Source organism: Leucoraja erinacea, chromosome 22 (genome assembly GCF_028641065.1).
Source record: "Leucoraja erinacea ecotype New England chromosome 22, Leri_hhj_1, whole genome shotgun sequence".
Classification (NCBI taxonomy): Eukaryota; Metazoa; Chordata; class Chondrichthyes; order Rajiformes; family Rajidae; genus Leucoraja; species Leucoraja erinaceus.
Window position 1 is genome coordinate 5,645,910 of NC_073398.1, and position 27,472 is coordinate 5,673,381.

The 27,472-nt window shown below is 47.4% G+C and overlaps 1 protein-coding gene across 1 annotated transcript in view; it reads left to right on the plus strand.

The window, feature by feature from the left end:
- The first annotated feature begins 1,884 nt into the window (after positions 1-1,884).
- Positions 1,885-27,472, plus strand: part of bcat1 (branched chain amino-acid transaminase 1, cytosolic) — a 55,814-nt gene continuing 30,226 nt past the window's right edge. The window contains exons 1-4 of the mRNA XM_055652826.1: positions 1,885-2,322; positions 18,931-18,969; positions 21,497-21,697; positions 26,431-26,541. Of these exons, the coding sequence (XP_055508801.1) occupies positions 2,317-2,322; positions 18,931-18,969; positions 21,497-21,697; positions 26,431-26,541 (357 nt within the window). The 5' untranslated portion in view covers positions 1,885-2,316. The remainder of the gene's footprint in view (positions 2,323-18,930; positions 18,970-21,496; positions 21,698-26,430; positions 26,542-27,472) is intronic.

Sequence of the window (27,472 nt, forward strand, 5' to 3'; positions counted from 1 at the left end):
CTCGTGGACATTTTTATCGGGCTGGAAAAGACGTCCCGACTTAGCTGATGCCACGAGTACCTACGGCTGGCATAACGAGCCGCTACGATATATCTACAAACTCCTACGATCTCCTACGGACTCGTTACGAACATTCTGCGAGTTTGAATCAAGGGGAAAACTCGGGAGAATTCGTGAATTACCTCGTGAAAGTGGGACAGGCCCTTAACACCACCCTACACACTAGGGACAATTTACAATCTTTACTGAAGCCAATTAACCTACAAACCTGGCCAACACCCTTCCTCAGACTGGAGGTGGACTTCTCCAAGTGAGGGCAAAACCTTGAGGAGATTTCACAGTGGAGCAGTCAACATGTAGAACTCAATCAAAACGATAGCAGGCAGCCTTGGAAGCCTTACCCCATTACTCAAACCTCACGTCAAAAACCTTGGCGTGATATTTGACTCAGCACTGAAATTTGACAAACAAGTCAATGCCGTGGTAAAAGCTAGCTTCTTTCAGCTTCGGACGATAGCTAAAATAAAACAATTCCTCCAGTTTGATGACCTCGAAAAGACCATCCACACATTTATCTCCTCCCGCCTCGATTACTGCAACTCCCTTTACACTGCTTTCAGCCAATCTTCCCAGTCCCACCTGCAACTGGTCCAAAACACTGCAGCACGACTCCTGACGGGCACCCGAAAAAGGGACCACATCACCCCGATTCTGGCTTCTCTCCACTGGCTCCCTGTGCGGTTCCAAATAACTTTCAAGATCCTTCTTTATGTTTACAAAGCCCTTAACGGGCTTGCCCCCACCTACATCAAAAATCTGCTAACCCACCACACCACCTCCAGGTCCCACAGATCGGCCAACTTGGGGTTATTGAACATCCCGCGGTCTAGGCATAAGCTCAGGGGCGACCGCACCTTTGCGGTTGCAGCTCCTAGACTGTGGAACAGCATCCCCCTTCCCATCAGAACTGCCCCCTCCATCGACTCTTTTAAGTCTAGACTGTATGTGTTTATGTATGTACTTAATCTATGAACCAATGTTGTATAACATTAGTACCTCCGCCAATGTAAAGCACTTTGGTCGACGAGAGTTGTTTTTTAAATGTGCTATAGAAATATAAGTGACTTGACTTGACTTGAACAAAGCAACCAAACAGGGTATTATTATTGTGTATTTTAGTGTACCTTCGATTTTCCAGCATCTGCAGTTCCTTCTTAAACACAAGGTATTATTATTGTATGTAGAAGAATGAAAGAACTGCAGATGCTGGTTAATACACAAAAGGACACACACACACACACACACACACACACACACACACACACACACACACACACACACACACACACACACACAAAGCGCTGAAGTAACTCGATGAGTCGGGCAGTATCTCTGGAGAGAAGGTGCGGGTGATGTTAGGGGTGGAGACCTCTCTTCACACCATTCTTTCCAATTCCTTCCATTCTATTGCTATGGCCCCAAACGCGCAAACAAGGGACAGGCAGGCAGGGTCCTGACACTCTCTACATCAGAGGTAGACACAAAGCGCTGGAGTAACTCAGCGGGTCAGGCTGCATCTCTGGAGAGAAGGGACGGGTGACGTTTCGGGTCAATAGACAATAGACAATAGGTGCAGGAGTAGGCCATTCGGCCCTTCGAGCCAGCACCGCCATTCAATGTGATCATGGCTGATCATCCCCACTCAGTACCCCGTTCCTGCCTTCTCCCCATATCCCCTGACTCCGTTATTTTTAAGAGCCCTATCTAGCTCTCTCTTGAAAGCATCCAGAGAACCTGCCTCCACCGCCCTCTGAGGCAGAGGATTCCACAGATCCTAAAGCGACTCCAGTATTTCGTGTCTACCTTCGGCGTAAACCAGCGTGTGTAGTAGCTTCCAACACGCTCTCTGCATCAGCCCAGGCAACTGGAGTGCGCCAGGAACAAGACGTGTTATGGAACATCTGAACACACACACACACACACACAGTTTGGAACCAGTAGGGACATTCATTCCAAAAAATGTTTCAACATACAAACGATGGTTGTGGAGCTCAGATGGGAGGGCTCATGATTTGGACGGGGGAGGCGAGGTTCTCGCCGTCTTCCCGGCTGATGCAATTGGAGGCAGGTCGGATCCACCTTAAATAGAAGAGCGAAAGGCAACACACAACAAACGCTGCAAACGTGTCACCTATCGCTCGCCAGCCCGTCCGCTCGCTCGCTCGCTCGCTCGCTGCCGCACCGCCAGAGAGGGAGCTCTGTCTTGCAGTCTGTCTCGCAACTGGTCGTTCCGTTCTCCAGCTTCTCCACAGCAACATGGAGGTAAAGACCAGTCGTGCTGGCTACGCGCGGTTTCAACAAAGCCTTCCTTGCCTTAGCACCGCTCGGCTTAACGCGAATGAATGTCAGATGCATGTTGTTGCAATCTGCAAGGGAGCCGCAGTAATTGTACTGTAACTAAAAAATTGTAGAATTCAAAACAATCGAATCGTTTTAGGCGCTAACATGCAAAATATAAAATTGCAGGATTAAAAATGATTGCACAGTTTTAAAGGCGAACATGCAAATATATAAATGGCAGGGTTCAACGTTATTGCATAGTTTTAGACGCTAACATGCACAAAATAACATTAAATTGAAATGTTAAAAATTGTTGCATAGTTTTAGACTCTATGGTGCAAATAAATAATATAAAATTTCAGGGCTTGAAAATTATTGCCGTTTTAGGCGCTAACATGCCCAATATAACATTAAATTGAAACGTTAGAAAATAATATAACGTAATAACGCAGGGTTACGAATTATTGCATCGTTTTTAGGGGCTAGGGTGAAAAATATAACGTCAAATTGCAGGGTTAGAAAAAAAGACTGCATGTGTGAAATATAGAATGGGCTCATTTTAATCCCCCTCCTAATCATCTCCATTGGTGTGTGGCAGTGTGCCTGGAATGCATGGTTCCAGATGACGTTAGGATGTTGTACTCTTATCCACTCTGCTGTGCGCCATCCGCCTCTGACAGCTGTGTTTTCGCAGCTCCGTGAGCTGGCCAAGCATATTACGCCTGGGCAGCTCACAAACAAGTAACCCTTGCTCTCCCTCTCTTTCACCATCCCAGTTCTCCGACTATTTTGACTGACCCCCCGATTACATTTTACTTGGTGTGTCTCTTTGTCAGCTTCCCCGAGCTAACAATGAACCATTCCACATGTTTCATGATCCCCCCTCCCCTTTGATCTCACGTTTTCACGCCTTACCCTTCCATATCTCTGTGTCTCCCTATCCCCTGATTCTCAGTCTGAAGAAGGGTCTCGGCCCGAAACGTCGCCCATTCCTTCTATCCGGAGATGCTGCCTGTCCCGCTGAGTAAAGGGGCTGTCCCACTGCGGCGACCTAATCAGCGAGTTTAGAAGAGTTTAGGAGAGTTTGAAAAAGTGTCATGTTGAAGACCTCCTTCAACCTCCGTCGACTATGTTGAAGACTAGCTACGACTACTAGGCACTAGCTAGGGACGTGAGACTAAACAGGTAATTCCCATGAATGAAACATATCTGGGTTGTAAAATTAACTTTGTTTTAATTTCCTTGCTTTAATTAGTTTGTGTGTCAGGGGTTACGGGGAGAAGGAGAATGGGCTTGAGAGGGAAAGATAGATCATGCATGATTGAATGGCAGAGTAGGGCCGAATGGCCTAATTCAGCTCCAATCACATGAACTTCTGGACTTTAACAAATACCATTCCCTTCCCCCTTCTTTCCGTTGCCACTTGCGACCATTCAAGTCAATCTTTTACCCAGGATAGGGGAATCACAAATTTAACATGAGCCTGAGGGGTAATTTATTTCATTCAGAGAGTGGTGTGAATTTGGAATGAGCTGCTAGAGGAGGTAGTTGAGGCAAGTATTATAACATCATTTAAAAGGTTGACACAGTGGCACAGCGGTAGAGTTGCTGCCTTACAGCGCCAGAGACCCGGGTTCATTCCTGACCACGGGTGCTGTTTGTACGGAGTTTGTACCTTCTCCCCGTGACCGGTTGGGTTTTCCCCGGGTGCTCCAGTTTCCTCCCTCACCCTAAAGACGTACAGCTTTGTAGGCTAATTGGCTTCGGTAACAGATCGTAAATTGTCCCTAGTGTGTCGGATAGTGTGCATGTAAGGGGGATCGATGGTCGGTGCGGACTCAGTGGGCCGCAGGGCCTGTTTCCACCTTAAAAAAAGACACTTGGCAAAGTGCATGGATCGCAAAGGATTTAGTAAGTCTTCCTAAAGATCAAGTTTTTTTAAAGAAATGATGAAAGTGAGTGATACTGGTCGGGTGGTTGGATGTTGTCTACATGGATTATGGTAAGGCATTTGATAAAGTTCCCCATGGTAGACTGTTCCAGAAGATTACAATGATCTAATTCATAGTGACTAGGTCACATGAAAGGACCTACCTTTAGAAAGGAGATGAGGAAGAATTTCTTAAGCCAAAGGGTGGTGAATCTGTGGATTTTGTTACCACAGATGACAGTGGAGGCCAAGACAAGGGCCAACAAGGTTATGTGGAGAATGGGGATGAGATGGATAAGTAGATCAGCCATGACTGAATGGCAGAGTAGACTCGATGGGCCGAATGCCCTAATTCTACTCCTATGTTATATGGAATCAGAATTGGCTTGCTGATAGAAGACAGAAGGTTGTGGTGGAAGGACAATATTCAGGCAGGAGGTCCGTGACCAGTGGAGTCCGGCAGGGGTCTGTGCTGGGACCAGGGTTGCCACCTGTCCCGTATTAGCCGGGATATCCCATATATTGGGCTAAAATGGTTTGTCCCATACGGGGCTGCCCTTGTCCTATACGGGGCTGCCCTAATCTGTAATCACCAGAGGGGACACTTACAGACAGATCCTAGATCTGATACAACAGTGTGCGTGCGTGTGTGTTGCATGTGCCGTTGATGTCATGCACGAGTGATTCACCTGTCATTCAATCACAGGCCCCCTTACGCGCATCAGTTGTACGCTATATTTTGCCCGTCCCTGTAACCCCCCCATCCAGTCACCCTCCCCTCCACTCCCCCCCCTCCATGTTCCCTCCCCATCCCCCTCAATATCCCCTCCCCTTTAATGTCCCCTCCCCCCCCCCCTCCCGTCCCCTCCCCCCTCAATCTCATCCCGTCACCTCCCCGTCCCCTCTCCTCCACTCATCCTACCCACTGTGCCCCTCACGGCCCCGTCCCATCTCCCAATCCCCCCTCCTCTCCGCCCCCTCTCCCTGAATATCCCCTCTCCTCCATTCTCCTCCTCACCACGCCCCTCACGGCACTGTCCAATCTCCCCCCCTCTCTCCTCTCCTCCCCAGCCTTCCCGACCCTCTCTCCCCCATCCCCGTAACCCTCCCTCCCTCCACGTCCCCTCTCCCCCACCCCTCGCATTCCCTCCCGTCCCATCGAATCAGTCCTGGGATACAGAGTCACACAGAGTGGAAAGAGGCCCATCGGCCCAACGTGCCCGCAGCAACCAACATGCCCTGTCTACACCAGTCCCTAATTGCCCCTTAGATACGCCGTTCTTTTTGCCCCTTATTTGGGAGTTAGAAAGTTGGCCGCTCTAGCTGGGACCTCTGCTGTTTGTGGTAACATGGAAATGACTTTGCAGTTGACGCCAAGATTGCTGGGGTCACAGACTGTGTGAGGAAGGCTGTCAACGTTTACAGCGGGATATAGATCAGCTGCAGAAATGGGCGGAGTAATGGCAGATGGAGTTTAATCCGAGCAAGTGTGAGGCGTGGCACTCGGGAGGTCAAATGTAAGGAAAAAAATAAACAATTATTATTAAGACTCTGAACAGCATTGATGTACAGAGGGATCGTGTGGTCCAAGTCCATAAGTCCCTGAAAGTGGCAACACAGGTAAATAGTGTGGTAAAGAAGACATGTAATATGTTTGCTTTCATAGGTTGGGCCATTGAGTACAAGAGGCAGGAAGTTACAATGCAGCTTTGGTTAGACTGTATTTGGAGTATTACATGCTGTTGTGGTTACCCCATTTCAGGCTTTGGAAAGTCGTTTAGTCAGAATGGTGCCTTAATTAGGGGGTATTATCTACTGGGCCAGGTTGGACAGACTTGGATTGTTTTCTCTGGAATGTCGGAGTGTATGGGGAGACCTGATAATGCAGGCACTCCCCGGCATGTGTAATATGTGACTTACATAAACTCTAACTTGCCTAACCAATTCTATAATCGCACTAATGCCTCGTGGTCCCCACCTCGGAGCTCCTCCTGTGGTCTCCACGTTGGAGCTCCGTCGTGGGCTCCACCTCGGAGCTCCCATCCCCCGTGGTCTCTGCCTAGGAGCTCATCCCCCTGGTCTCTGTGTCGGAGCTCCCTCTGTTGTCCCAGTGTCGAACATTAAACTCACGCTTGCACATTAGGGACTTCCGTTTCTGAGTTACGTAACATATAACTTACACAAGGGTCCGTGGAACGTATCCCTTACGTAAGTCGAGAGCGTCTGTATATAAAACTATGAGAGGCATAGATAGGATGGACAGTAGACAATAGGTGCAGCAGTCGGCCATTCGGCCCTTCGAGCCAGCACCGTCATTCAATTTGATCATGGCTGATCATCCTCAATCAGTACCCCGTTCCTGCCTTCTCCCCATATCCCCTGACTCCGCTATTTTTAAGAGCCCTATCTAGCTCTCTCTTGAAAGCATCCAGAGAACCCGCCTCCACTGCCCTCTGAGGCTGAGAATTCTACAGACAGTCAAAATATTTTTCCCACGATTAAAATAATCAAAGACCAGAGGGTATGGCCTTAAGATGAGAGGGGCAAAGATTAAAGGAGATGTGTGGGGCAGGTTTTCTTACACAGCGCTGCCAGGGGTGGTGGTTAATGCAGGTATGTAAGTAATATTCAAAGGACTTTTGAAAAGACACATGGATTTACCGTGTACGGAGGGATATGGATTATGTAAAGTACAAAATGCTGGAGTAACTCAGCGGGTCAGGCAGCAGCTCTGCAGAGTAGGAATGAGTGATGTTTCTGGTCGAGACCATTCTTCAGTCAGCGAGTGAGAGGAGAGGGAAGCGGGAGATTTGGAAGGAAACGAGAGATCAAAGGGGACTTAGATCAAGGAAAATGTAAAGTGGATCATTGTGAACACGGGGAAGGTGACAACGAGGCATACAAAGATAACATTTAATCAGGAGGACAGTCAAACTATTCGGAGAACTAGGATGGAGGAGGGATGGAGGGGGTGGGGGGGGAAAACAAGTTAGAGAAGTCAACACTGAATGGATTGGTGATGTTTCACGTCGGGATCCTTCTTCAGCTCGCTGAGTTCCTTTCCATAAATTGGAGTCGGGTAGCAGTCTCATCAGAAGGTTATTATTTCTTTTAGACATAGGGAGACATTGACTGGTGGAGATGCCGGAATAATAAAATAGTTTTAAATGTTTTTAAAAAAAGTTTATTTATAAAATCTGCAAAGATACCTCACGTGTCCCAGTACATCACATCAACCAGCCTGCTTAGGTTATCTGAAGGAGGGTCTCGACCCGAAACGTCACCTAATCCTTTTCTCCAGAGATGCTGCCTGACCCGCTGAGCTACTCTAGTTTTTTGTGTCTACCTGAGGTGTCTTAACATTGGATCCAGCCCCTCAGTGTGCAATGGGAGGAGGATCAAGTGAAAAGAGAAACCTGGACATTCTATAAAGGGGGCGCCACACTGGCGCAGCGGGTAGAGCTGCTGCCTCACCGCGCCAGAGACCCAGGTTCGATTCTGACTTCGGGTGCTGCCCATATGCGGGATTTGCACGTTCTCCCTGTGGACCGCGTGGGTTTCCTCCGGTTGCTCCGGTTTCCCCCCAACATTCCCAAAGACTGCTGTAAATTGTAAATTGTCCCTCGTGTGCAGAGAGTGGGATAACACAGAACTAGTGTGAACGGGTGATCGATGGTCGGCGTGGACTCGGTGAATGAAGAAACTGGTTCAATGTTGTATTTTTGTTATTTAAAAAATATATATAACGAGCACAGGAGTTTCCCTTTGAGGATCAGGAGGAGATCAGAGGATCAGAGTGAGCGGAATGGTAGAAAATGGTTATTGTCATCTCAAGATTCAAGATTCAAGATTCAAGAGATTCAAGAGAGTTTATTGTCATGTGTCCCAGATAGGACAATGGAATTCTTGCTTTGCTTCAGCACAACAGAATATAGTAGGCATGAATAAATACAGAACAGATCAGTGTGTCCATATACCATTGAATATATATATATACACACACACACATAAATAAACAGATAAAGTGCAATAGGCTATTAAATTTCAGATTTTTGTTTGTGTTGAGTTTAATAGCCTGATGGTTGTGGGGAAGTAGCTATTCCTGAACCTGGATGTTGTAGATTTCAGGCTCCTGAAGGCAGCGGGGAGATGAGTGTGTGGCCAGGATGGTGTGGGTCCTTGATGATGCTGAGCCAGCGACTGTGATAGATCCCCTCGATGGAAGGGAGGTCAGAGCCGATGATGGACTGGGCAGTGTTTACAACTTTTTGCAGTCTTTTCCGCTCCTGGGCGCTCAAGTTGCCGAACCAAGCCACGATGCAACCGGTCAGCATGCTCTCTACTGTATTTGCTGGAGAGAGGGACATGGAACAGACGGGATGCGAGGATGGTGTGCTGCCTTCCCGGTGCCAGGATCCAGGATGTCACGGACAGAGTGCAGAAAATCCTCAAGGGCGAAGGTGAACATCCGGAAGTGGTAGTGCATGTCGGCACAAACGATGTCGGAAAGAAGGGGATGAATATTCTGCAGCGTGACTTTAGAGAGCTCGGAAAAATGTTGAAAAGCAGGACCTCCAGGGTTGTTATCTCCGGTTTGCTTCCAGTTCCCCGTGCTGGCGAGAGCAGGAACAGGGAGATACGGGACCTGAACGTGTGGCTGAGGATCTGGTGCACGGGGCAGGGATTTAGATTCTTAGATCACTGGGATCTGTTTTGGGGTAAGGGGGAACTGTACAAAAGGGACGGATTGCATCTTAACAGGTGTGGGACCAGCATTCTGGCAGGCAGGTTTGCCACTGCTACACGGGTGGCTTTAAACTGAATAAGGGGGGTGGGGTGTTGAATGGGACAGTGGAGGATGGAGTTAAAGGGAAAGGGTTTCTTAAAGGTGTGAGCGTAGAGACCGGAGGGTGTAAAATGAGGGTAGAAGAAATAGGTAGCAAGGTGAAAAGTAAAAGTGGCAGGCAGACAAAACCAGGGCAAAAATCAAAAAGGGCCACTTTTCAACATAATTGTGTAAGGGGTAAGAGTGTTGTAAAAACAAGCCTGAAGGCTTTGTGTCTCAATGCAAGGAGCATTCGTAATAAGGTGGATGAGTTGAATGTGCAGATAGCTATTAATGACTATGATATAGTTGGGATCACGGAGACATGGCTCCAGGGTGACCAAGGCTGGGAGCTGAACATGCAGGGATATTCAATATTCAGGAGGGATAGACAGAAAGGAAAAGGAGGTGGGGTAGCGTTACTGATTAGAGAGGGGATTAATGCAATGGAAAGGAAGGACATTAGTTTGGAGGATGTGGAATCGGTATGGGTAGAGCTGCAAAACACTAAGGGGCAGAAAACGCTGGTGGGTGTTGTGTACAGGCCACCTAACAGTAGTAGTGAAGTTGGAGATGGTATCAAACAGGAAATTAGAAATGCGTGCGACAAAGGCAAAACGGTTATAATGGGTGACTTCAATCTACATATAGATTGGGTGAATCAAATTGGCAGGGGTGCTGAGGAAGAGGATTTCTTGGAATGTATGCGGGATAGTTATCTAAATCAACATGTAGAGGAACCAACGAGAGAGCAGGCTATTTTAGACTGGGTATTCAGTAATGAGGAAGGGTTAGTTAGCAATCTTGTTGTACGTGCCCCCTTGGGCAAGAGTGACCATAATATGGTTGAGTTCTTCATTAGGATGGAGAGTGACATTGTTAATTCAGAAACAATGGTTCTGAACTTACAGAAAGGTAACTTTGAGGGTATGAGACGTGAATTGGCCAAGATTGACTGGCAATTAATTCTAAAAGGGTTGACGGTGGATATGCAATGGAAGACATTTAAAGACTGCATGGATGAACTACAAAAATTGTTCATCCCAGTTTGGCAAAAGAATAAATCAGGGAAGGTAGTACATCCATGGATAACAAGGGAAATCAGGGATAGTATCAAAGCGAAGGATGATGCGTACAAATTAGCCAGAAAAAAGCAGCATACCGGAGGACTGGGAGAAATTCAATGACCAGCAGAGGAGGACAAAGGGCTTAATTAGGAAAGGAAAAATAGATTATGAAAGAAAACTGGCAGGGAACATAAAAACTGACTGCAAACGTTTTTATAGATATGTGAAAAGAAAGAGATTAGTTAAAACAAATGTAGGTCCCTTGCAGTCAGAAACAGGGGAGTTGATCATGGGGAACAAGGATATGGCGGACCAATTGAATAACTACTTTGGTTCCGTCTTCACTAAGGAAGACATAAATAATTTGCCGGAAATAGCAGGGGACCGCGGGTCAAAGGAGTTGGAGGAATTGAGTGAAATCCAGGTTAGCCGGGAAGTGGTGTTGGGTAAATTGAATGGATTAAAGGCCGATAAATCCCCAGGGCCAGATAGGCTGCATCCCAGAGTACTTAAGGAAGTAGCTCCAGAAATAGTGGATGCATTAGTAATAATCTTTCAAAACTCTTTAGATTCTGGAGTAGTTCCTGAAGATTGGTGGGTAGCAAACGTAACCCCACTTTTTAAGAAGGGAGGGAGAGAGAAAATGGGGAATTACAGACCAGTTAGTCTAACATCGGTAGTGGGGAAACTGCTAGAGTCAGTTATTAAAGATGGGATAGCAGCACATTTGGAAAGTGGTGAAATCATTGGACAAAGTCAGCATGGATTTACGAAAGGTAAATCATGTCTGACGAATCTTATAGAATTTTTCGAGGATGTAACTAGTAGCGTGGATAGGGGAGTACCAGTGGATGTGGTGTATCTGGACTTCCAGAAGGCTTTCGACAAGGTCCCACATAAGAAATTAGTATACAAACTTAAAGCACAAGGCATTGGGGGTTCAGTATTGATGTGGATAGAGAACTGGCTGGCAAACAGGAAGCAAAGAGTAGGAGTAAACGGGTCCTTTTCACAATGGCAGGCAGTGACTAGTGGGGTACCCCAAGGCTCAGTACTGGGACCCCAGCTATTTACAATATATATTAATGATCTGGATGAGGGAATTGAAGGCAATATCTCCAAGTTTGCGGATGACACTAAGCTGGGGGGCAGTGTTAGCTGTGAGGAGGATGCTAGGAGACTGCAGGGTGACTTGGATAGGCTGGGTGAGTGGGCAAATGTAATGCAGATGCAGATGCAGTATAATGTGGATAAATGTGAGGTTATCCATTTTGGTGGCAAAAACAGGAAAGCAGACTATTATCTAAATGGTGGCCGATTGGGAAAGGGGGAGATGCAGCGAGACTTGGGTGTCATGGTACACCAGTCATTGAAGGTAGGCATGCAGGTGCAGCAGGCAGTAAAGAAAGCGAATGGTATGTTAGCTTTCATTGCTAAAGGATTTGAGTATAGGAGCAGAGAGGTTCTACTGCAGTTGTACAGGGTCTTGGTGAGACCACACCTGGAGTATTGCGTACAGTTTTGGTCTCCAAATCTGAGGAAGGACATTATTGCCATAGAGGGAGTGCAGAGACGGTTCACCAGACTGATTCCTGGGATGTCAGGACTGTCTTATGAAGAAAGACTGGATAGACTTGGTTTATACTCTCTAGAATTTAGAAGATTGAGAGGGGATCTTATAGAAACTTACAAAATTCTTAAGGGGTTGGACAGGCTAGATGCAGGAAGATTGTTCCCGATGTTAGGGAAGTCCAGGACAAGGGGTCACAGCTTAAGGATAAAGGGGAAATCCTTTAAAAAAACCGAGATGAGAAGAACTTTTTTCACGCAGAGAGTGGTGAATCTCTGGAACTCTCTGCCACAGAGGGTAGTTGAGGCCACTTCATTGGCTATATTTAAGAGGGAGTTAGATGTGGCCCTTGTGGCTAAGGGGATCAGGGGTATGGAGAGAAGGCAGGTACGGGATACTGAGTTGGATGATCAGCCATGATCATATTGAATGGCGGTGCAGGCTCGAAGGGCCGAATGGCCTACTCCTGCACCTAATTTCTATGTTTCTATGTTTCTATGGAAGCTGGTATGTTTAGGAGAGGGGACAGGGATATCCTGGATCATATCAACATTAGGAGGAGGTGTGCAGTGTTTTCAAGTGCATACAGTTGGGTAAATCCCCTGGGTAGGTGTTTCCTAGGATGTTATGGGACTCAAGAGAGGAAATTACTGGAGCCGAGGGACAGATCTTTCTATCTTTCCATCTGCCTGACACACAAAGTTACTCCAGCACTTTGTGACTATCTCTACCTGACCCGCTGAGTTACTCCAGCACTTTGTGTCTATTGGTATAAGCCAGCATCTGCAGTTCCTTCCCACACATCTCTCGATCTTTGTTAGCCACTTCGTTAGATGAGGTACCAGAAGACTGGGGGGTGGCTAATGCTGTTCCTTTGTTAAAGAAGGGCAGCAGGGATAAGCCAGGGAACTATCGGCCGCTGAACCTTGCGTCAGCGATGAGAAAGTTACTGATTGACAACATTTATTTGCATTTGTAAAAGCGAGTTCTTGGGGTGAGGAGGGTACAGGGGGGAAGGTCAGACGTGTGTGTATGAGGTGGAAAAGCAAGGACAGATTCGGGATGTCGGCTTGGCTTTGTGGTGGGGGTAATGACACATTTGATTGATACAGTGGGGCAGTGACATCAGTGTGCTGCAGTTCCTCAGAGCTGTGTCTTTGGGCAAGGTCACTGACATATTTGGGTCTTGGCATGGGTACTTGGACTCAGTCCCACTCTGCACTCAGTGTTTGGCTCAGCTGACTCTCTGAGCAGCAGACCCGGGCTTCTGCAGTTGTTCTGCTCATCTAGTGCCAGCATGTGACGTCTCCGCGTCTCTGCCGCCATCTACCGAGAACCCTCGCGCTGAGAACCGCCTGCCGCAGACAGAAAAAAGCCGGCCGCCATCGCCGTCTCCTGCGCACAGCGGCGGCGCAGCAGCGCAGCGGGTAGAGCCGCTGCCTCACAGCGCCAGAGACCCGGGTTCCATCCTGACCTCGGTGCACTGTCTGCGTGGAGTTTGGGAACGCACTATGGGAACTTCACTCGCCCCCTCTGCAGGAACTATACATCAGAAGGTATCACTCGAGAGCCAATAAGATCATGGGAGACCCCTTCCACCCCTGCAACAGACTGTTCCAGCTGCTACGGTCAGGCAAACTCTGACCCTAGTGTGTGGGACAGGCATGGGTTGGGCACTGGGTCTCTGAACCTAGAGTTGAGCTGGCATAAAGTGGGCACATGGTCCCTGACCTTTGTGTTGAGCGGGCATGAACTGGGCACTAGATCTTTGACCCCAGTGTGGGACAGGCATAATGTGTAGGAAGGAACTGCAGATGCTGGTTTAAACCGAAGATAGACACAAAATGCTGGAGTAACTCCGCGGGTCAGGCAGTATCTCTGGAGAGATGGAATGGGTGACGTTTCGGGTCTAGAGACAGGCATGGGTTGGCAGTGTGCCTCTGAGCCCACTGTTGGACAGGCATGAAGTGGGTACTGGGTCTCTGACCTGATGTTGAGCTGAATACGAGACAGCCACCCACCCATTGAAACAAACACCAGATCTCTTCCTTTCCGTCAGTTCTTGATGCCTCTTCCATTAGATCAATGTCTGCTCATCTTGCAGAGGGAAGAATAGCCAGAGGCTTTTAGATAGGCACATGGATAATGTCTATGATTCATTCCGTGTCTATGATTCGCTGAGTTACTCCAGCACTTTGTGGCTATATTCTGTACTATGGTGTGTTATGTTCTCTTGCACCCACCCATAATGGAATAATTGCTACTGATTGTAATGCCCTCAACACTGAAGGGCAAGTGATGGTACAAATCCTTGTTCGGGTTATTTCATCAGTACGTAGTGTATGCATTTCATGGCCAGAACATGATGAACAAGTCCTTTCTCATGTGAAGGATGCAAAGAGAACATTTATTATCTCTGCGCCACCGAATTGAGCAAGAAAATGTAATATAATAATTAGGGTCGGCACAGTGGCCCTCCGGTAGAGTTCCTGCTGCACAGCGCTTCACTTCGATGCTGACTACGGGCGCTGTCTGTACAGAGTTTGTACCTTCTCCCCGTGACCTGCGTGGGTTTTCTCCGGGTGCTCTGGTTTCCTCCCACACTCCAAAAACGTACAGGTTTGTAGGTTGATTGGCTTCGGTAACATGGTAAATTGTCCCTAGTGGGTGTAGGTGAGTGCTAATGTACGGGGTGATCGCTGGTCGGCACGGTCTCAGTGGGACCGAAGGGCCTGTTTCAGCGCTGTATCTCGAAACAAAACTTATTTATTTGAACACTGTGAGCATGGGTGGATGTTTTGAAGCCGGTCAGACAGTTTTGGGTGACAGTGAATCTTGAATCAGCCCTTTGAACGGTTTCTGAAAGTTCCATAAACGCACCCAGTCCCCTTCCATCTACTCCTCGGGGCGGCACGGTGGCGCAGCGGTAGAGTCGCTGCTATATAACGAATGCAGTGCCGGAGACCCGGGTTCGATCCCGACTGCGGGTGCTGTCTGTACGGAGTATGTACGTTCTCCCCGTGACCTGCGTGGGTTTTCTCCGAGATCTTCGATTTTGCTCCCACACTCCAAAGACTTACATGTTTGTAGGTTAATTGGCTTGGTAAAATGGACAAATTGTCCATGGTGGGTGTAGGATAGTGTTAGTGTGCGGGGATCGCTGGGCAGCGCGGACCCGGTGGGCCGAAAGGGCCTGTTTCCGCGCTGTATCTTTAAACTAAACTAAACTAAACTTACATACTGGGGCAAGGTGGTTACATGGACAGTTGGTATTAACTAATCTGGTTCGGTAATATGCTGACCATGCATTTTCCAAGGTGGAGGGTACAGCTGTTTTATGCATTGCCCTGAATGTGAAAGCAGATATTTTATCTAAAAGAACACACAGTGCTGGAGTCACTCAGCAGGTCAGGCAGCATCTCTGGAGAACATAGATCGGTGATGTTTTTGGGTCAGGGCCTTTTTTCCCCTGAAACGCCACCTATCCATGTTCTCCGCAGATGCTGTCAGACATGTTGAGCTATTGCAACACTTTGTGCCCTTTTGTGTATTAACCAGCATCTGCAGTTCCTTATTTCCACACAATTTGCCTAACTCGATTTCAGATAGCAGTGATCAGATAACTAATCTCACATGCCCTTGCCTAAATGTGTTTCTGTGCTGTCAGATGTAATCTCCCCAGATGCCCTTGATGTTAAATTTCATACAGAAAGTGGCATTGTTTAAATGGTAACGGCCAGATCTGGGTCTCCTTCATAACGTCCATAATCAGTAATCAGATTAGTTAATGTTAAAGGGAAACAAAATCAGCGTGAGTCTAATAACACAGGAGATATTTTTAGGTCACATCAAGTAGCCACGGTGGATAGGCAATCTCGGGGTAGACTGCAAGGAGATGTTGAGAGTGTGGGCGTCTTAATGTTCCGTGACTCAGTGGTTCATTCACAGAACAGATATCACATCAGCAAAAACCACTGAGCTATGGGTGTGGCTAATCGGAGAGGGACTTCAGTATCTATTTAGCAGGAAGACTTCAGGCTTTAGAGATTCAACAAGGAAACAGGCCCTTTGGCCCACCGAGTCCACGCCGACCAGCGATCACCCCGTACACTAGCACCATCCTATATACAATGTTGAATAATGAATCTGGGGACAATTTACAATTCACCTACAAACCTGAACGCCTCTTGGATGGGCGAGGAAACTGGAGCAGCTGGAAAAAACCCACGCAGGTCGCAGGGTGAACGTACAAACTCCACAGAGACAGCACCAGTGGTCAGGGTCGCACCCAGGTCTCTGGCACTATAAGGCAGTGACTCTACTGCTGCGCCACCGTGCCACCAATGAATGAATGATGAGGGCAGGTCATTGATTCATTCAGCATGGAAATAGGCCCTTCAGCCCATCTTGTTTCTGCTGACCTATATAGGCCATCCAAGATAGTCCCATTTAGCCCATATCCCCCTAAGCCTTTCCTAGTATCTGTCTAAGTGTAGTTCTAGTACCTGCCTCAACTACCCCCTCTGGCATCTTGTTCCATATATCCACCACCCTCTGAGTGGAAATGTTACTCTTCAGCTTTCTATTAAACCTTGTCCCTCTCACCGTAAACCTATGTCCTTGTATTTTTGAATCTCCCACCCTGGGTAAATGTGGAACTGTTTCAACTTGCATGGAGATGCAAGTTCTGAAATAGTCACAGTGGTGGAGTAGCTCAGCTGGTCAGGCAGCAACTCTGGTGAAAAATAATAGGTGACGTTTTTGTGTTGAGACCCTTCCTCAGAGTCAGGGGAGAGGGAGCCGAGAGATATGAAATGCTGCATTGTGGAAATTAATGAAAATATATGCAAAAAGACAGATCAAAGCCAGCTACAATGATCAAGGAATGGTGGAGCCCACAATGATCCATTGTTGGCTGCGGAGAAGGTTGAGCGATACATACAGTGAAACACAGCAAGACGACAGTGAAACTAGTACGACAACTTGGGTGGGGGAGGGACGGAGAGAGAGGGGATGCAAAAGGTTACTTGAAGTTAGAGAAATCAATATATCATACTGCTGTGGTGTAAGCTGCCCAGGCGAAATATGAGATGCTGTTCCTCCAATTTGCGTTTCGTGGTGGAGGAGGCCCAGGACTGACAGGGGAATAGGAAGGGGAGTTAGTGTTTCAGTTCAGTTTACTGCAGAATTACAGCTACAGAATTTCTGATAAGAAATATTACCCAATGGAAAAACTAATGCGAAGGAGAAGTGAAATGGAAATCAGTCGTTAAATAATAAGCATTATTGGCACCTGGAGGAAACCCATGCAGGTCACGGGGAGAACGTGCAAACTCCGTACCGACAGCACCCGTAGTCTCTGGTACTGTAAGGCAGCAACTCTACCGCTGCGCCACCGTGCCGCCCTGGAATGGTGTGGAACCAAGGGTATTCGGTAAAATAAAATCAACGAGTGTGGCCACGCCGCCTTACAGCGCTTGCAACGCCGGAGACCCAGGTTCAATCTCGACCACAGGTGCTGTCTGCACCGTGTTTGTACGTTCTCCCTGTGACCACGTGGGTTTTCTCCGAGATCTTCAGTTTCCTCCCACACTCCCAAGCCGTACAGGTTTTGTAGGTTAATTGTCTTGGTATAAGGGTAAATTGTCCCTAGTCTGTGTAGGATAGTGTTAATGTGCGGGGATCGCTGGTTGGTGCGGACCTGGTGGGCCGAAGGGCCTGTTCCTGCGCTATATCTCTAAACTAAATGAAACTAAAGGTCCCCCCTCATTAGGTCCCCTCAAATAGAGTGATTGACTTTACTGCTGTATGTGTATACAGTGTTAATGCTTGATGCGTCTCTAATGTTCCTCTGTGGTTGTTTGTGCATGTCGTTACAAAATGCCTGGTGCAATGTGTGTTGACACATGCTCTCCTCCAGCCAGTGAGAATCATGCATTTCAGTCCTCTTCTGAGATGCAGCATTTACGTTGCCCTGGGTGAACGAGTTTAAAGAAATTGTGAGTGACGGAGACAGTAAATTGTCAGCAGATCTCGGTGAAGTGTCAATTGGACTTGACAAGGCTTGTTGCAATAGCCTCAGAATTTAGTTTTGAGATACAGCATAGAAACCTGCCGCTTCAGCCCACCGAGTCCACGCCGATCTTCGATCACCCATCCACATCAGTTCTATGCGTAGGAAGGAACTGCAGATGCTGGTTTAAACCGGAGATAGACACAACAGCTGGAGTAACTCAGCCGGACAGGCAGCATCTCTGGAGAGAAAGAATGGGTGACGTTTCGGGTCGAGACCCTTCTTTAGACCTTTTTGTGTCACACTCGCTCCATGTTCATTGTCACAGGGAAAAGTGTTTGTTGAGTGCTAACCAGTCAGCAGCAAGATGTTATATGATTACAATTGAGCCATTTACAGTGTATAAGGGGATACATGTAAGGGAATAACGTTTAGTGCAAGGTAAAGTCAGCAAAGTCTGATCCAGGATAGTCCGAGGGTCACCAATGAGGTCGATAATAGTTCAGCACAGCTTTCTGGTTGTGGTTGGATGGTTCAGTTGCCTGATAACAGCTGGGAAGAAACTGTCCCTGAATCTGGTGTGCGTTTCCGCACTCATCCACTCTGTACATTCACCGTATCTTTTTAGTTTAGTTTGGAGATAGAGCATTGAAGCAGGCCCTTCGGCCCACCGAGTCTGCACCGACACGCAATACACTATACACTAGTTCTATCCGACACACTAGGGACAATTTACAGGAACCAATTAACCCGCAAACCTGCACGTATTTGAGATGTGGGAGGAAACCGCAGCTCCCGATAAAAGTTCCACGTGATCACGGGGAGGATGTGCAAACTCCACACAGACAGCTCCCGACGTCAGGATCGAACCTGGGTCTCCGGCACTGTGAGGCTGCAACTCTACCGCTGCGCCACCGTGCCGCCCGAATTACTTCCTCTTTAATTTAGTTTAGTTTAGAGATACAGCGCGGAAACTGAAGATCTCGGAGAAAACCCACGCGGTCACGGGGAGAATGTACAAACAACTCCGTACAGACAGCATCCATCGAACCCAGGTCTCTGGTGCTGCAAGTGCTGTAAGGCAGCAACTCTACCGCTGCGCCACCGTGCTGCCCTCTTGAAAGCAAGATAGAATTATTGAAGTGTATTTTCCAACTATTTACTGATTTATTTTCTTCTCTGCAGACCACCAAACTCCCACAGACTGCTGCTGACACGTTCAAGGTATGGATTGAATCTTAGTCACCATATGTATTCAGTGTGTAAGAGTCAGAAAGTCATGATCCAGTTTTTACAGGACTTTGATTAGATGCCATTTGGAGTTGACAATAGACAATAGACAACAGGTGCAGGAGTAGGCCATTCGGCCCTTCGAGCCAGCACTGCCATTCAAAGTGATCATGGCTGATCATCCCCAATCAGTACCCTGTTCCTGCCTTCCCCCCATATCCCCTGACTCCGCTATTTTTAAGAGCCCTATCTAGCTCTCTCTTGAAAGCATCCAGAGAACCTGCCTCCACCGCCCTCTGACGCAGATAATTCCACAGACTCACCATTCTCTGTGAGAAAAAGTGTTTCCTCGTCTCCGTTCTAAATGGCTTACTCCTTATTCTTAAACTGTGGCCCCTGGTTCTGGACTGTGGCCCCTGGTTCTGGTTCTGGACTCCCCCAACATCGGGAACATGGTTCCTGCCTCTAGCGTGTCCAAACCCTTAACAATCTTACATGTTTCAATGAGAATCCCTCTCATCCTTCTAAACTCCAGAGTGTACAAGCCCAGCCGCTTCTCTCAGCATATGACAGTCCCGCCATCCTGGGAATTAACCGAGTATTGCGTGCAGTTCTGGCAGCCCCCATACAGGACGGATGGGGAAGCTTTGCAGATGTTGCAGAGGAGGTTGGTGATGTCTCGGGTCTGATCTCTTCTTCAGACTACAGAACAAAACAGCGCCGGCAACAGATGACCTCTGTCAGGATGGAGTCCATAATGGCCCATTGTTTGCTGGGGAAGATGTGCTAATGACAGGGAAACAAGGATGCGGCAGTGGAATTAGTAGGACGACTAGGGTGGGGGACATAAGGGGAGGAAATGCAGAAGTGGCTTGAAATTATAGACATTAACATTAACTCCACGGGTCCGCCTGCCCTGGAAGACATCTATAGCTCCCGTTGCCTGCGGCAGGCAAGAGTTGCTGCCTTACAGCACTTGCAGCTCTAGAGACCCGGGTTTGATCCCGACGACGGGTGCTGTCTGTACGGAGTTTGTATGTTCTCCCTGTGACCGTGTGGGTTTGTTCCAAGATCTTCGGTTTCCTCCCACTCTCCAAAGACGTACAGGTTTTGTAGATTAATTGGCTCGGGTTTGTACACGTGGTATAAGTGTAAATTGTCCCCAGTGTGTGTAGGCTTGTGTTAATGTGTGGGGATCGCTGGAAAGCTAGAAGGCATAGCTATACGGTGAGAGGGGCAAAGTTCAAAGGAGATGTGTGGGGCAGGTGTTTTTGCACAGAGAGTGAATGAATGAATGAATGAATGAATGTATGTATCAATGAAATGTATGTATGAATGAATGAACGATACTATATTGTCACATGTGGCAAGTGACAATGTTATTCTTTGTTTTGTGTACCCAAGGTATGCAAAGAGTCGCTACATAAAGGGCACCGACAAAGTCACAAAGTATCCCGTGCCTGGTCCTCCTTTGTTTCCCCGCCTCTCACGGCAGAATGAATGAATGAATGAATGAATGAATGAATGAATGAAAGTATTGGGTTCCTGGCATACGATGTAGTGAGTGCGGTGGATGCAGGTGGCGGTGATGGGCCGAATGGCCTGCTCCTGCACCTATTGTTACAATAATGGCGTTGAAGAGGCTTTTAGATAGGCACATAGAAATGGAGGAATGTGGGACACATGCAGGCAGTGGTGATTAGTGTAATTTACTTTAGATACTGTGTGTAGCGCGGAAACAAGTCCTTCCACCCACCAAGCCTGCGCCAACCAGCGATCCCTGCATAATAACACTATCCTACACACACCATGGATAAACTGCACGGTGACACAGCGGTAGAGTTGCTGCCTCACAGCGCCAGAGACCCGGATTGGATCCTGATTATGGATTCTGTACGGAGTTTGTACGTTCTCCCCACGTGGGTTTCCCCGGGTGCTCTGGTTTCCTCCCACATTCCAAAGACATTAAGGTTTGTTGGTTAATTGGCTTGGTATAATTTGTAAATTCTCCCTAGAGTGTAGGATAGTGTTAGTTTGCGGCATGGTCTGCATGGACTCGGTGGGCCGAAGGGCCTATTTCCGTGCTTTATCTCTAAACTAACCTGAAACTAAAGCATGGGCCAGTGGGCTGAAGTGCCTGTTTCTATCCTGTGCTTTCTCCGTTGTGTTACACACCAGCTCAGTTTAGTTTAGTTTGGTTCAGAGATACAGCGCGGAAACAGGCCTTTTAGCCCACCAGGTCCACGCCGACCAGTGATCCCCGCACGCCGACAGTATCCTACACACACCAGGGACAATTTATACATATATCAAGCCATTTATTTTACAAACCTGTATGTCTTTGGGGTGTAGGAGGAAGCCGGAGATCTCGGAGAAAACCAACGCTGGTCACGGGGGGAACGTATAAACTTGCGTTCGCATGCGCTGAGAGGCAGCACCTCTACCGCTGCGCCACTGTTTCGGCCTTTTGTTGAGTCGAAGCTTTTCATATTTCTGATTGTATGTGTCTTATGTCTTGTAGGCCTCGGACCTGGATATTGAGTTGGTTCAAAGTGTGGCGGAGAAACCGGATGTGAAGCACCTGGCGTTTGGCACGGTGTTCACTGACCACATGCTCGTCATTCACTGGACGTTGGCAGGAGGCTGGGAGAGACCACGCATCCAGCCGCTGCAGAACCTCTCGCTGCATCCCGCCACCTCCGCCCTCCATTACTCAGTGGAGGTGAGTTAGACTCATACGGTCATAGAGTGACCCAGCGTGGAAACAGGCCCTTCAGCCCAACTTGCCCACACAGGCCAGCATGACCAGCGACCCGCGCACATTAACACTATCCTTCACCCACTGGGGACAATTGTTCCATTTACCAAAGTCAATTAACCTACAAACCCGTACGTCTTTGGAGTGTGGGAGGAAACCGAAGATCTTGGAAAAAATCCACACAGGTCACGGGGAGAACGTACAAACTCCGTACAGACAATCATTTACAGTCAATGAGAAAATCAGTTTTTACATAAGAGAGTGGCGAATCTGTGGAATTCTCTGCCACGGAAGGTAGTTGAGGCCAGTTCATTGACTAGATTTAAGAGGGAGTAAGATGTGGCCCTTGTGGCTAAAGGGATCAGGGGTTATGGAGAGAAGGCAGGTACGGGATACTGAGTTGGATGATCAGCCATTATCATATTGAATGGCGGTGCAGGCTCGAAGGGCCGAATGGCCAACTCCTGCACCTATTTTCTATGTTTCTATGACAGCACCCGTGGTCGGGATCGAACCCGGGTCTCCGGCGCTGCCTTTCGCTGTAAGGCAGCAACTCTACCGCTGCGCCACCGTGACCAGGGTTACTTGAAGTTAGAGAAGACTCATGGTTTGAATTTGTTAGTCTTCTGGTTTAGGAGTCCCAGTAAGTTAGTCTAACACACAGTGATCAATGATACTAGGGCAGTTACAGGGTATGATGAGACAACTGTTGGTCGGTGTGGGCAAGATGAGCCAAAGGGCCTGTCTCACGTTGTACAACTCGATGCCTGTATGACTTTGAGATTCTGTGGCTCACTGCATCCTCTAGTGGCTATTAGCAGGCAGTGCAAGAGTGCTGCTCTCCTGAAGGAAGAGACTTGTCATAGAGTCATACAGCATGGAAACAGGCCCTTCGGCCCAACTTACCCACGCCAACCAACATGCCCCATCAATACTAGTCACACCTGCCCACATTTGGCCCATATTCTGCTAAACCTAGATGTAGAAACAAAGAACTGCAGATGCTGGTTTATTTCAATGATATCCATAAAGTTTGTGAAGAATTGTCCCGACCCGAAACATCACCTGTCCATTTCCTCCAGAGATGCTGCCTGACCTGCTGAGTTACTCCAGCACTTTATGTCTATTATCCCTCTAAACCTATCCTATCTATGTACATGTTCAAATGTTTTTAAACGTTGTGTTAGCTCCTTCCTCAACTGCCTCATAGAAACATAGAAATTAGGTGCAGGAGTAGGCCATTCGGCCCTTCGAGCCTGCACCGCCATTCAATATGATCATGGCTGATCATCCAACTCAGTATCCCGTACCTGCCTTCACTCCATACCCTCTGATCCCCTTAGCCACAAGGGCCACATCTAACTCCCTCTTAAATATAGCCAATGAACTGGCCTCGACTACCCTCTGTGGCAGAGAGTTCCAGAGATTCACCACTCTCTATGTGAAAAAAGTTCTTCTCATCTCAGTTTTAAAGGATTTCCCCCTTATCCTTAAGCTGTGACCCCTTGTCCTGGACTTCCCCAACATCGGGAACAATCTTCCTGCATCTAGCCTGTCCAACCCCTTAAGAATTTTGTAAGTTTCTATAAGATCCCCTCTCAGTCTCCTAAATTCTAGAGAGTATAAACCAAGTCTATCCAGTCTTTCTTCATAAGACAGTCCTGACATCCCAGGAATCAGTCTGGTGAACCTTCTCTGCACTCCCTCTATGGCAAGAATGTCCTTCCTCAGATTTGGAGACCAAAACTGTACGCAATACTCCAGGTGTGGTCTCATCTGGCAGCTCGTTCCGTTTACCCACCACTCTTTGGGTGTAGAAAAGTTGCCCATCAGGTTTCTATTAAATCTTTCCCTCCTCACCGTAAACATATGTCCTCTGGTTCTCGATTGCCCTACTCTGGGTGAAAGAGGAAGGTTATCACAAGTGCTGGAGAAACTCAGCGGGTGAGGCAGCATCAATGGAGCGAAGGAAATAGGCAACGTTTCGGGCCGATACCCAAAGACTCTGAGCGTCTGTCTTATTAATTCCCCTCATGATCTATACACCTTTATAAGATCACCAAAGATACACCTCTGTAGATAGATCTCTATAAGATCACCCCTCATCCCCCTGCGCTCCAAAGAATAAAGTCCTAGTCTGACGAACCTCCCCCTATAGCTCAGGGCCTCAGGTCCTGGCAACATCCTTCTAAATCTTCTCAGTACTTCTCTGTTCCAGCTTAACAACATCTTTTCTATAGCAGGGTGACCAAAACTGAACACAATCCTCCATGTGCATCCTCACCAACCTCTTGTACAACTGTAACATAACATCCCAACTCTGTAGACAATAGGTGCAGGAGTAGGCCATTCGGCCCCTCGAGCCAGCCATGGCTGATCATCCCCAATCAGCACCCCGTTCCTGCCTTCTCCCCTTATCCCCTGACTCCGCTATTTTTAAGAGCCCTATCTAACTCTCTCTTGAAAGTATCCAGAGACAGAGAGTTGTGAGTCTGTGGAATTCTCTGCCTCCACACCACTCTCTGAGGCAGAGAATTCCACAGACTCACAACTCTCGGTGTGAAAAAGGTCACTCAGTACCCTGACTGAGGAAGTGCCAAAAACCTTCTTGATGACCCTATCTATGTGACTCCACTTTGAAGGAACTAAGGCGCTGGACTCCCCAGACACTCCCCAGAGCCCCGCGATTCACTGTGAAGGTCCTGCCCTGATTTGACTTGTCAAAATGCAACAACTCACACTTATCCTATTGACCCGAAGAGCTAAATCTAACTCCCTCTTGTAAACTCCATTGACCATTCCTCAGCTCACTTGCCCATCCTGCTGCAAACTGTGATAACCATCTTCACTATCTACAATACCTCCCACTTTAGTGTCATCTGCAAACTTACTAATCATGCCCTGTATATTCTCATCCAAGTGGTTGATAAGAAACAGAAACAGCAATGGGCCCAGCCCTGATCCCTGAGGCATAGCACTAGTCACAGGCTGAAAGCAGAGCTCATCACAACCTCAGCTTCACCCCCCCCTGAAGCAGCCTGTGACAGGTAACATTGGAAGTGGCCAGTTTGTGCAGGGCAAGATCCCACAGTCAACTTACCGAATAGTGAAAGGCCTGGATAGAGTGGATGTGGACAGGATGTTTCCACCAGGGGGAGAGTTCAGGACTAGAGGTCATAGCCACAGAATAAAAGGCCTTTGGGAAGATGAGGAGGATTTTGTCAGAGGGTGATGAATCTGTGGAATTCATAGAAACATAGAGAATAGATGCAGGAGTAGGCCATTTGGCAATTCGAGCCAGCACCGCCATCCAATATGATCATGGCTGATCATCCAAGATCATCCAATTCTGCCTTTTCCCCCATATCCCATTGACTCCCTTATCTCTAAGAGCTAAATCTAACTCTCTCTTGCAAACTCTCTCTCTCATTGCCAAGCCAATGGATATTTTTAAGTCAGAGATAGATAGATTTGTGATCTGTAGGGGTGTCAGGGGTTATGGGGAGAAGGCAGGAGAATGGGTTTTTGAGAGGGAGAGATAGATCAGTAATGATTGAATGTTGTAGTCGACTTGATGGGCCAAATGGCCTAATACTGCTTCTATCACTTAGGAATGTGAAAGGAGATGAGGAGGAATTTCCTCAGCGAGTGGGTGGTGAAACTGTGGAATTCATTGCCACAGAGGCTACGAAGACCAAGTTAGTGGATATTCTGTACGTCCTGCCGGTCGGAAGTAAGCAGAAGGAAATGGGACTGGGGTGGGACAAGTCTTTGATTATGTTGGCTGCTTTTCCGAGGCAGCACGAAATGTAGATGGTGTTAATGATGTGACGTCTTGTCTGTGTGATGGACCGGGCCACGTGTACGACTCTCTGCAATCTATGTGAACACTTGGGAGATCAGCTTTTCTTGATTACGGTTTGTGGCTTTGACGTCATGGTTTGGATTCATATCTTTTTTAATTTTCTTTTATTTGAAGCAATGTACAGTCATATAAACCATGGTATACAACATAATACATTTTGTGTACATCTTCTGGTTTTAAATTTAACAATATAAAAATAATAGATGCAAGAAAAGAAGAAAGAAGAAGAGATTAAGGAAAGTAGTGATGTGTAGGCCCCAAAAGTTAACAATTGGTAATTTGTGGATAGATAGAGAGAAGGATAGCAACATAGAACATAGACAATAGGTGCAGGAGTAGGCCATTTGGCCCTTCGAGCCTGCACCGCCATTCAATATGATCATGGCTGATCTTCCAACTCAGTATCCTGTACCTGCCTTCTCTCCATGCCCCCTGATGCCTTTAGCCACAAGGGCCACATCTTAAATATAGCCAATGAACTGGCCTCAACTACCTTCTGTGGCAGAGAATTCCACAGATTCACCACACGAAAGAGCCCATAGAGATGTAGAAAAAAAGAGCCCAGAAAAGAGGAGCAAAAATAAGAAATATATAAAGATTAAAAAAAAGGCGAGAAAAGAAAAGGAAAAAAAGAAAACAGAACAGAAAAGAAAAGGGATATATATACCTACTTCATGTCTTTCCACACACCTCACCTAGATAATGGTTAATTACCAGAGTTATGTTGCACCATATTATACTTGTAATATATCGATGAAAGGAGACCATATCTTTGTTGACCATTGTTCTGATTTTCTGGATTCATATCTTACCTGGCAATATCTGCCCACAGCTCTTCGAGGGATTGAAAGCGTATCGAGGAGTGGACAGCAAGATACGGCTGTTTCGACCCATGCTGAACATGGACCGGATGCTGAGATCTACCATCAGGGTGGCTTTACCAGTGAGTACGTAGACCGATCATGTGAATCATCCCGGGAATGAGTGCGTTAACATAAGATGAGCGTTTGACGGCACTGGGCCTGTACTCGCTGGAGTTTGGAAGGATGAGGGGGCACCTCATTGTGATAATTGCTCGTTTGTAAGCTTCACCCCCAGTCTAGTTTCAGTAAAAACACCGAATCGAGCACTTGAATCAACTAGATTTTATTTTACCAAAAGCACGTCACAGATCACACACTGTACCTATCCCACCGCGGGTTCGATCCCTGCGTCTGCTTGTTCAAGCCCTCTAGGCCTCGCTCAAACAGAGACACTCCAGAAGGGTATGCGGTCCTGAGCACTCTTCCAGAAGATCGACGTTGAGCCTCGTGGTCTCGAGGGGCCGAACCACATGGGGTGGTCTCTTAATCACCCAATTACACATATCAACTAACCCCATACATATCAGGCATTCCGCTAACCCAATAATACAACAGTTCAACACATTGTATTCACAACGGACTTCGAGATGAAGTCAACTTGGAAAAATTAACCCGGATTAACAGAAAACCCACACAAGGCTCAACACTTCATCCAATCAACACTTAGCAGAGTCAGACTCTGCAACATTATTTACAAGCTATTTAAGGTATATGTCTGGTTTGCAGCCATCCAATCCATTCTATGCATTTTGCACCAGATTGACAGGGTTTGCAGGCATTCCCATTCTTTGCTTGCAAATTGTATCTAAGCTCCAGACTCCCTGCCACCTCTCTCAGCCTGTCCCAGCTCTGCAAAGAGTAATTCCAATTTGACCAAATATCCCAGCAACCCTGAAACGTAACCCCATTTTGAAGTCCGAGTTGGTCCAATTTAGCCAGGATTAACAATTGAAGCTTAAGAGTGAAAGGCCTGGATAGAGTGGATGTGGAGAGGATGTGTCCACTAGTGGG